At 34.7% G+C, this 12137-nt stretch overlaps 1 protein-coding gene across 1 annotated transcript; it reads right to left on the bottom strand.

Moving 5' to 3' along the window:
• Positions 1-98: 98 nt before the first annotated feature.
• Positions 99-8149, bottom strand: LOC104884125 (leafy/floricaula homolog FL1). Its single transcript, XM_010668723.3, has 4 exons — positions 7803-8149; positions 6345-6637; positions 4469-4971; positions 99-549 (listed from the first exon to the last, which is right to left on the bottom strand). Exons 1-4 carry the CDS (start codon positions 8147-8149, stop codon positions 172-174), a joined length of 1521 nt encoding a protein of 506 aa, XP_010667025.2. The 3' UTR covers positions 99-171.
• Between the last annotated feature and the right edge of the window lie 3988 nt (positions 8150-12137).

The raw sequence follows: 12137 nt of genomic DNA on the forward strand, positions 1-12137 counted from the left end.
ATACCGTTCATGATTTAGAGCATAATTTCATGCATGTAAACACGAGGATCCGATCAATCAGGATAGATACGTAATCAGGATAACGGAGGTGAAAGGTATTCAAGTTTTTAACCATATTACATGCCTACTTGTTCGTGTTTCACAAAGAATACAAGCACTCTAGGAGACTGACTAGAAAGGAAGATGGTGTGGCCCACCACCGGCTGCAGCAGCGGAGATGGAGCCACCTGTGTTACTAGAGCTGCGCTCGGCATGACAAAGCTGCCGGAGTTTCGTGGGGACATACCATATGGAGAGGCGTGGGTGAGAGTTGAAGATGGCATCAATGTCCCACCCTTGGCGTGCAGCTATAGTAACCAGGGGCTTATAACAAGCTTGCCTCCAGGCGCCAACGTTTTCTCCTCTCTCCTTGAAGGCTCGTCGGAGGGCACTGGATGTCTCTTCATCCAGGCAGTGGAGAGCGTAGCAGTGCACGTAATGCCTCATTTTGGGTTTGTTGATGTATGTTGCTCCTGCCTTCTTAGCAAATCTGAAAACTTGGTTGGTTACCTGTGTTTTTTTCAGGGTTTTCTCAGTCAGAACAGAATAAATGCAACGCATAAAGATAAGGCAATTATGTATTGGACCTTTAGAAAAATTTACCTTGTTCCAAACAAACGAAACCCAACTGAAAAGACAAGAATTATTCTATCTGAGGAGCTACACATTGATGTCAATTCTTAAAAACAAATCATGTACTTCATCTAACCCCTCAAACTCATGGAATTTTGATATGGTTGGATATTTTGTTAATATTTAATACCGATGGTCACTAAATTACCATAAGTCTGTACTATATGGATAACTGAAATCACTCTAATTTTAATTATATGATTATACAATGACGCAATGTGATTTTTGGTCTTCAATTCTCCTTTTTTATTCTCTTGTTTAGTCGACGTCCAATTCTCTAGTAATATGCTGGGAAATGAAAGTTAAAACTTAAAAGCACAAAAATATAATTAAAACTTTTAAAATATCTTTTTATTTTCTTATTTATAGTAAAAGTTACTTCTATCGATGGTCCTAATGTTGGATCTTATTTTCAACAAATCTAGTCATACAACTCAAAATTTATTAAAATCTTACAAAAACTTATATGTTAGATATAAGATAGAGCTTTTTGCAGGGATATACCTGGTTAATAAGGTATTTATTAGAGTTATACCTCATTAATTTTTTTTTGTAGGGATATACCAACCTAAATTTAAGTTTTGTTAAAAGGTATCAAAAGCACTATTTCCGGTGAGAAAGTCAAATTTTCGGCCTTTGACTTGGTAGGAACTCGCGAGTGAGCCACAAAGTAACAGTGAGGAAGTTGGAGGAAAATGAAGGTAATAGAAGCAATTGAATATCACGCACGATAGAAAAAATTATTAAGCAAGTCAAAGGCTGAAAATTTGACTTTGTCGCTAGAAATAATTTTTTTAATATCTTTTAAAAGAACTTAAATTTAAGTTGAAATATCCCCACAATTAAAATTTAGTGAGGTATATTCTCATCCTCACAAAATGTTCTATTACCATGATATATCCTTGAAAAAAACTCTATAAGATAAAAAAAAGTAGATATGAGTATGAAGTTGGAAAAATAAAGTTACAAGCACAAAAGTATTGTTTTATTTGGAGTATACTATAGAATGCACCAATAACACATTCACTAGTACCAAAAAAAGTGGTCAACTGGTACTTATTTTCAAGTTCGAAAGTTAATTTTCTTTCAAAAAAGACAAAAAAAATGGCTGTATTACAATATTAAATTCCAAAGTGAAGCCTTCCTCCAAGTTACAGAGAGTTGGTTGTAGAATTTGGAAGGATACACGGGACGACGAAATGATGTTACCACTGTACCTTTGTAGGGGGGGCCTGAGGCTCAGTAAGACAGGAGAGATTTTGGTTTCTTTTGGGAAGCCTAGCTTACCTCTACCTCTGTTGGGATTTACGAGACATACATCACCGCCATATGATCAAATTATGATCAAATGAAATATTAATGATACGAAAATTTAGAGTTCGATACTAAAGTAATGTATCAAAATAAGTATTAATGATACCAAAATTTAACGTTAATTGGTGCCAAAATAAGTATAATTGGTGCCAACATAAGTATAATTGGTGTCAATATAATTATAATTGGTACCAAAACTTAAAATTGATATCAAAGTTCACTTACACTAGATACCAAGATAACAGTTATTTTGGTATTGGTACCGATTTTACTGAATGTTGGTATAAATTGCTATCAAAGTTCAACTATTTCATGTGGACCAAAATTAACTTGTAAACAAATAAAATAATGCAATTTTATAACTGATACTTCTAGACGAAATTAAATGATTTTAATTACTGTATTAGTAGTTAGTTAATTTTTTTCAGGAAAGCAATTAGTAGCACTTAGCATAGGCTTTGAGAAGTGAAAATGTTGGGGCCTTCCCTATTTTTAGGAAGGACGCTGTGGACTGACAAAGTAAGTACGCACAGAAATGACATTGAGTTGTCAAAGCCATGCCTTGACACCTATCTGATTATTTTCTCCTTCCACACCTCACCTCCTATCTATCTCACTCATTTCATTAAAGTTAAACTTATGTTTTTTCGTACTTCTGACACGACACTTGTCGACCTCTCAATGGATTTTTGTAGCTTCCTTTATTATGAATGCATATACCCTATTGGAGTACATTGTTTGGACTATGTTTCTCTTGATGAATTCTTGGCCTCTTGGTTTAAAGCAAATACACAGTGAATCTTCCGTATATACCCTAAATTGAATTTAATTCAATTCATCAGGACAATATGATTGTTCAACTTGGCAAGAATTCTATTAGGGAGGATTTTTGTGTTTAATAATGTGGATTGTGGAGTTATAAAACCTTTTCAAGTCTTCTTAATTACTACTCCTATTTTAGAGACCTTCAATCGACTTGAAATATAATTAAGTATCGGCACGTCAATATATGTCGGGAGTTTAGTGGTCTATCGAGTTTGATTTTCAGGTGTTTGCATATTGAGTTTGGTTTATAATAAGTGACAACTTGCCATACTATTTATTGATTGATATGTATAATCTGTTATATTGATTTATATAAACTTTGTTATCAATAATGTACATAAAGGGTTATTAATAGATATAACTTAAGTTGTAATGGAGTAACTGTTGACATACTATATGAGATAATTGACAGATATAACTTAAGTTGTAATGAAGTAACGGTTGACATACTATATGAGATTATTGACAAATATAACTTAAGTTGTAATGGAATAACTGTTGACATACTATATGATAAGATCATTGACAAATACAAACAAGGTTAACTACTGTATACTTCATCCGTTTCAAAATAGTTGCACCATTTGACATTTGGTCACTATTTATCAACCAACTTTGACAAGCTTTATCTCATCATTATATAAGAAAAAACATAGTCAAGTGGGATCTTGTTAAATTCGTCTCAACACGAGAATTCCAAATATCAACTTTTTATATTTTTTACTTATACGCAATTAGAGACATTAATGTTGAAAAAAACGTTTTGGTAAACATAAAAAAGAAAATGGTGCGTGCCACTATTTTAAAACGGAAGAAGTATTATATTACTCGTATTACCGCATCATCACATAAAGACAGACTTGCAACTCTCTGATTTTAATAAGTGGAATCTCTTATATATAATAATAGGTTTAATTTACGATTTTAGTAGTCAATTTTGTTCTTGGTCAATCTCTTTCATTATTCATTAAATATTTCGAGGGTCAATTATCAATACAGTAATTTTAACCAATTGTTGTACTTAGAACGTGGAGTTTTTTTTTTTTTCTAAAGAAGTGACTTACAATCATACACATTTAGAATAAAAAAAAAGTGGTGACGGGACAATCCAATGTACAAATTGAGAGTAGCTCATCATGTTGATCATCCTCATCAGGTTTTTGTATCATATGGAATATTCTCTCATTTCAAAATGCACACCAATTTATTAATTTCTTATTTACGTAAATTCATACATCAATATGCCTAATATTTTTCTTTTACTTACTACCATCACAAACAATCTACTCCATTTGCTTTATTTCAAAACGATCTTTTAACCATAATATTTCTAATTATGTACTATTAGCAATAAAATATTAAAAATTGCTACTTTTTAAAATACACATGGAAATAAATCTACTAAGATGAGACATAATAATAATTGTAGTCTATATATGTGTGTCCTAAAAGAAAAAAAAAACAGGGTTACAACTTTTGAAATTCTAAACAAAAAGAAGAATCAAATGGAGCAAATTCCAAAAAGCTAGCTAAATTGATTATTTAACATGCCCTATATATATCTACATATTCTTAGCAAGACATATCAGTACAAATTAAATTATGCAAAACCTAATGATCATATTGATCAAATAATGTACAAGAGAATGAAGGTTACCTTAGTAGGGCATTTCTCACCACGCTCCTTGGCAATATTCTGAACTTGTTGCAAGAAATCACGGCATTGTTCATACAAATGGAACAAATAATCCAATCCATTCTTCTTCCCTCGCGCTACTTCTCCTGGCTCAGTAACAATGAAGGGATGTTCCCTTTGCCTTTCGGCGCCGCCGCTGCCACCAATACCACCACCACGGCCTACTTCTTCATCGTCGTCTACTTCTTCTTCTTCCATTTCATCATCGATGTTACTATTACTATTGTTGTGGTTCCCTATTATTCTCCCACTTTCTTGCCCTACTTTCATATGAGCTGCTGATATGTTCATCATGTTATGAACTGTTTTCCTTGCTTGAAGATGCTCATGTTTCCTGTGCTTCTTTCTTAGTTGATCATCTTGATTTGTGTGTTGATTAGTAGGGCATGTTACCATCATTTCCCAATTCCCTCCACCACTTCCTACTACCTCTTTCTCATGTACACCTCCTTCCTCTGATAGTCCTACGGTTAATATTCAATAATTGTTAATTACATGCATGATCTGAATTCAATAATAATATTTGGTATTGGATTTATATAATATGGAGATCAGAGGCATTTTAATTAATAAGGTTACATATATAGTTCATTTTACCCCAAACTCATAGTATATAAGTAATTCATATCTATAATATTATCGGTTATGTTCATGAAAGTTAAATTGGTATTGTAAAGTTAAATATAATATTATGCTGGTATTGTAAAGTTAAATTAAATCTGACTTTTATATGAGCTTTTATTAACTTCTGAATTTCTCTGAGCTTATTATTGTAATCTAATTCTATGACTTATTGATTTTAAACTTATTATTATTACCTTTTCTTAACTGACCTAGATAGAGTAATATAAGGTTTCTCTCCCCCAACCCACAAGTAAAATTAAATTGAATAAAACATTACCTCATAATATTGTGCGGATATTATAATACTTCTTTTGTTTTTTCCTTGTCAAATATAATAATTTTCTTTTTAATAAGTGTATTAAAATAATGAAATGTTGCATCTAATAAAACAGTATGACATATATCTATAATGTTGCATATGTACAATGTAGATATGACTACATTATTTTTCCTCAAAGGTATATGAAAAAAGTAATAATAAGAATTGACTTATATTTTGAATTTGTGGAGAGTAAAATATATAGAAGAATATAGCAAATAAACAAATGAGATAATATTATAAACTTCAATTACATATTATCCTTTTGTAAGAATCCTTATGCTGATTTATACCACTTCTCTACCCTTAATTATATAGTGACTTTTTTTTATTCCCCTAGGCCGTAGCTCTCAATAGCGAGCCTTCATGTCACATATGATCCTATATTCTTCAAAGTTCATTATTTGAAGTATTATATAAACTTTTAATCAAAGATTCTAGCCGTTGTGCACTTCTAGGTAGTTAACTCATCAGGATATTCATCGCTTATTATATTGATTGTTGTAAGCTTTTTTTTATAAAAAAAAATAAACTTCAACAAACAATTAGGGTTTAATAATATTGAAAGAAGATTACCGTAACCCTAATTTTAATTCACTTTGCCTTTGAGGGGAAAAATTTTATAACTTACATTTTGTTTTTCTAATGTTAAGAAGGTTCATATTTGTAAATTATTAACAGTTAAATGTCCATATATATGCATACATTAAATACACAATTAATTCATGGGATTAGGGATTCATGATTCAACAAAGAGGTAATGAAGGGCATATTCTCCCTACTATTAAACCCTGACACGTACAAGTACTATACTCCAATCTTGTAGGAGTATATATTATTACTTCCAAAATTACTGCTTAAAAGAAAATCAAAGTCATAACAAATAGTTAGTACCTTCTTGGGAGAGGGCATCAAGAGGGTGGTGGGTAGAGTCAGGCGGGGGTGTATTTGAATAGCTCATATTGTTGTTGTGGTGGTGGCGATGGCGGCGAGACTCCTCGAGCTCCTCGAGACGACGTCTCTCAGCACGGATTGCAGCCTTAATGCCGTAACGCTCACCAACAAGAAGGTCCCAACGGAATATGTGAGAAAGGCTGTTCATCATCTCATCCACCTCTTCCTCCTTCATGTCCACCAATGTACTTACTGTGAATCCCATCTCCGCTATTTTTACTGCCGTGTAGTACCTTTTTATGCAATAATTATATATATATCTAGATTAGATAATAAAACTAAAAGAATCACAGCAGTTAAAAATAATTGGAATCAAAGAGAAGAAAAATATAGGGTGCATTTCTACGTACCATATATATTCATCTATCAAATATTAATCTCCCCCCCCCCCTAATATATATTGGTTTATTTTGACTTTTCATTAATCAAACTAGCTACTAAACTATGAAATATTCATTTGTAATCCATTTTATTAAGAAAAAGAAAGGTTTGGGTTAGAGCTTTTGAAATATGAACTATCGGAAACATATGCTTGTACCTAGGTACTTACTTTGAACAATTTTATGTAAAAAAAACTGATCTAAAGTGGAATTATATATAAAAATGATGATTTTTAAACAATTTAAGGACAAATTATGAATCAAAGATGCGGAACTTTACTCAAAAAAGAAAAAAGATAGAGATCTAAAGACATAGCTAGAAAACAAGTTAAAAATCAATTTTAGTTACTTCATTTGTCTCAAATTATTTGCTACATTTGCTAGTTCAGAGTCTCCAACACTAGTTTTTTTAATTAGTAATAATATTTTTCCTATGCAATAATTAATATTATTAATATTCAATATTATAAAATAAGAGAATTGTGGCTTCTTATAGTATAGTAAGACCTAAGAAGTAGGAGAACTAACTAGTGATGAATACTCCTAAAATTTGACTTATTATTTGTTATTTAGGTTCTGTTTGGGGAAGCATTTCAGGTGACTTAAATGGTAAGGTGCTACAATTTTAAGTCACCTTATATGATTAGTAATGTTTGGTGGAGGAACTTAAATAAAATTTAAGTCCAAAATTTGACTGAAATTGAGTTGGAGTAAAATATAGCTTCTGAGATAAGGTGCTGAAATTTTTTATTATTATTATTTTCTTTTTATCTTTTTAAGCCTAAAGAAATATTTTATTTTTATGTTTTTAAGTTTAAAAAGATATTTCAGCTACAGTCATAAATAATATTACCAAACAGGTTATGTAATCAGTTAGCTTAACAGTTTCAGCACCTTAACAGTTTCAGCTGCTACCTTATCAGTTTCAGTCACCTTATCAGTTTCAGCTCCATTTCAGTCAGTTTTGCCAAACATAGCCTTAAAGGGGGGACTGAATTTAGTGGTACTTAGCTTATACCTTATTCCGTACGCCTGGAATAACTCTTCCAGTCCACCAGAATAACCTGAACTTCCTCCTGCTCCTGCTCCTGTTGCTGTTCCTGCTGTAGCAGCATTTCCTGGAATTCCCATTGCAATTCCCTGCATGCTCATTCCCATTCCCATACCCATACCCATACCCATTCCCATACCTACTCCAGGTATGCCAACAGGATCTCTTATCCCTAACAAACCTCTAGCCAAGTATGGCGGAAGCGTCGCGGACGACGCTTGTGCCGTGCTTGGCTGAGGAGGTGCGGAGGAGGCAAGAGAACTACGTGGGTAATCCCACTTGAACAAACTTGCTGTAAACTGGTCCTGATCCATTAATATACCTATCTCCTTCAAATCAAGAATTTTTTAATTGTGCTAGAAAGGAAAGGTGCCTAAAAAGGGAGGGTATGAGAGATAATGTGAAGTTGGGATGTTGTGTTTTTGTTTGGTGCAGATGAGGTAATTGAGAGCAACTAGAGTACTTGAATGAGTGTCAATGTGTAGATATAAATACTAGTTTGGGATGGTTTAGCTTAGCTAGATAGCAAAAACTATGCTGTCTCAAAAAAGGGTGTGAGAATTGAGATGGCCTTTATTGCCCTTTGAAGACAAAACCTACGCACTTGAGAAATTGTACCAGATTTTATCTGACCCACCACATTATCTGTGGTGTTATGAAGTAGAAAGAAACTTTTGAAGGATAGTTATGTTATATGTTGGACCTTATCCGAATGTCACTTTTTGGAGTTTTGTTTTGAGGATCCTAAGTCAAGTATTTAGGGATGTAACAACTCTACCGAGGACTAGGGTTTTGTTTAGTCATAATCCTGTTTGTTAATTAGAGATAATTATTGATTATTAGCTGATTGTGTATTAGTTGGTTTGATTAGTTGATTGTATTATTGGATTTGAGTAACAGGTGGCTGATTCTACTTCAGCCTAATTGTCATTGCATTTTAATAATCGTGCCTCACTAAAAACCTTCTATTACTAGCTTTTACAAAATTAGAGACTTGGGGTTCAAGAAGCTCTTTGAATCCTTTGGTTACCAAACACCAATAATACAAGATTTGACTAGTAAATCTTCTAAAATGAGTACAAACCTCTTATTTATACCCAACCCTCTATTTACCAAACAAGGTTGTTGACCTGTTGTGGTTTTTTTTTTGTGATATACAATTTTATATAGTGAAATCCGATTTCATACTAAAATAACGGTTTGAGGCTAATTATAGTGTTTGCTCTAATGAATTAGCTCATCGTAGTGTTTAGCTAAAAGAGGTTATGACAAGCGAATTCCAGTGTGTCAAATTGGGTCATTTAATAGGTTTGGGTTGGCCCAACTTGGGTTAGAATGATTTGGGCCAGAGTGATCTAGACAAGAGTGGCTTCGTGAGTCGTCGGGTGTGGGTTGGGGTCCGATGAGCTAGACTCGGGTTGGGTGAACTTGGTCGAAATGGAATAGGGTGATGTCCGCTCAAATCATCTCTTTGATGGACTTGGGTTGGAACAAATCGACTCTTAATATACTTTGGTCGGCTCAAGCAGACGTCAAATGAACTTGGGTCGGCTCAAGCTGACTCACGGAAGGATTTGGATCGGCTCAAACCGGCATCGGATGGAGTTGGTTCGACTCAAGTCGACTTTTGGAAGGACTTGGGCCGACTCAAGCTGGCACCGGATAGAGTTTGGTTGGCCCAAGTCGGCTTCGAAAGGACTTGGGATAACTAAAGCTGTCTCTCGTATGGACTTAGGTCAGCTTAAGCGGGCTTTCAGAATGACTCGGGTCAGGTCTAGCCTTGGGTAAGTCTGCGTCGCTTCCGTAACAAGACATTGTCGACTTTGGTCGATTAATAGTTGGCTTATTCTACATCAGCCTAATTGTCATTTCACTTCAATATTCACAATCGTGCCTCAACAAAAACCTCCTCCCACTAGATTTTTCAAAATTAGAGGTTTGGTTTCAAGAAGTTCTTTTAATCTATTTACCAAACACCAATATTACAGGATTTGACTAATCAAACCTCTAAGATGCGTCCAAACCTCTTATTTTGTACCAATCATCTATATACTAAACAAGGCTGCTGTGAGTTTTTGTAATATACAGTTTTTGTACCACGTGCTTGTGGTGTTCCTGCACCTCTTTTTGGTGCGCCCGCACCTACTTTTGGTACTCCCGCACCCTTCTTTTCCGGAAAGAAAAAAAGTCGAGCCTCATCAAAAACGATAGTTTTGTTTTAAGTTTTGACTTATGCTTTATTCTAGAGTATAGAGAGTTATTGCTAGGGTATATACTAGAGAGAAAACATTTTAGTTTTATCGAGATTTGAGATTAATTAAGCATAGTTTGTGATTCCGATAACATTCAAGGTACTTTTCATTCAATTTAATCTGAAGTTTCAGTTTTCATTTCATTCTTTTCGTGGATAACAAACGTGGTTATGGTAACAAAGTCTAATGCCACATGCATGGAGGATGTGTGTAGATTACACTGATCTCAACAAGGCCTGTCCTAAGGACAATTTCCCTCTAACTAAGTTGGATCGACTAGTAGACTCAACGGCTGGTCATGCGTTGTTAAGCTTCATGGATGCATACTATGGATTTCATTAAATTTCATATGGCCGGAGGAATAGGACAAGACGTCCTTTATTACAGAGAAAGGGTTGTATGGCTGGCTGAGGATGCCTTTTGGCCTTCGGAATGCACCAGCCACCTTTCAAAGGCTGATTAACACGGTCTTTCAGCCACAGTTGGGAAGGAATATGGAAGCATACATTGATGATATAATAGTAAAGAGTCGGCAGGAGCTAGGCCATATTGATGACCTAAGATAAACTTTTGAAACTCTTAGAAAGTATAAGTTGAATCTCGAAAAATGTTTTCTTTGGTGTCGTAGCAGGGAATTTCTTAGGATTCTTGATAGATCGGAGGGGAATAGAAGCCACTCCTGAAAAAATCCAAGCTATTTTGGACATGACATCTCCGTCCAGAATTAAGGAGGTGCAACGCCTAAAGAGGTGCTTAGCGGCTCTTGGGCGATTTTTGTCCATGTCAGGGGATAAATGTCATTATTTTTTGCTACAATCAAGAAAAAAGCTAGGTTTGAATGGACATCAGAAGCTGTACAAGCACTTCAGCAAGTGAAGGATCACCTCCGTCAATTAACCATGTTGGTCAGTCCAGCCGAGGGTGAAAAATTGTTTGTATACTTGGCCGTGTCACCTCAAGTTGTGAGTGCTGTTTTGGTGTCTGAAAGAGAGTCAATACAAATCCCAGTATACTTTGTTAGTCATGTGCTCAAAGACGCGGAGTGTAGATACACGCTGGTTGAGAAGTTTAGGTTGGTGCTTGTCATGGCCAGCAGAAAATTGAGGCCTTATTTCTTGGCCCACAGTATACTAGTTTATACCGACCACTCTCTAAAACAAGTCTTGCAAAAAAATAAAGCTTCGGGACGAATGCTGAAGTGTGCGGTTGAACTAAACATGTTCGACATATCTTTTGAGCCTAGGAAAGTCATCCAGGGACAAGCCCTGGCAGATTTATAGTTGAACTCACTCGGCTAACTATAAAACCAATATCTGATCTAGCTGAAGGAAGGAAGCATATACCGTCAATGGGTGTGGGGCAGGAATCATTTGTCAATCTCCATAAGGAGATAAGTTTGAATATGCGCTAAGGTTCCAATTCCAAGCGTCCAATAATGAAGTTGAATATAAAGCGCTTCTGGTTGGGATTAAGATGTGCAAAGCGGCTTGGGCTATAGAGATTGAGGCCAAATCGGACTCCCTCTTAGTCGTCAGTCAAATTAATGGAGATTTTGAATGTAAGGAAGCGTCAATGAGCAAATATATGCGTCTGATTAAGGATGCGATTGAGCCCTTAAAGCGATTTGTTCATGATCAAGTTCCAAGGTGAGAAAATCATCAATCATATGCTCTCTAAAATTGGCCAGCTCAGCCGACTGTAATGCACCAAGAACAGTGTTTTGGGAGGTTAAACCAAAAAAGAGTATTGATCAAGAGTAAGTGATGTTTCTTAGCCGAGGGGCAGTTTGGATGGAGCCCATTATCGAATTCGATGCATTATTGATCCTCAGAGACTGCTCATCAAATGGGTCATCACGAGATCAATAAGGCACATCTATTATCAACATACACACAAAAGCATGTAATTAGCAAAGCTGAGTACTAAATAATAAATAAATATAAAGCCTAACATGATACTTATAAACATTAAAGCAGATTTAAATAATAATATAATAACATGACAGACTAACTATACTGAACTTGACTTCACAACCAATAAGTTAACTAAA

The sequence above is a fragment of the Beta vulgaris genome, chromosome 5 (genome assembly GCF_026745355.1).
Source record: "Beta vulgaris subsp. vulgaris cultivar EL10 chromosome 5, EL10.2, whole genome shotgun sequence".
In the NCBI taxonomy this organism is placed as follows: Eukaryota; Viridiplantae; Streptophyta; class Magnoliopsida; order Caryophyllales; family Amaranthaceae; genus Beta; species Beta vulgaris.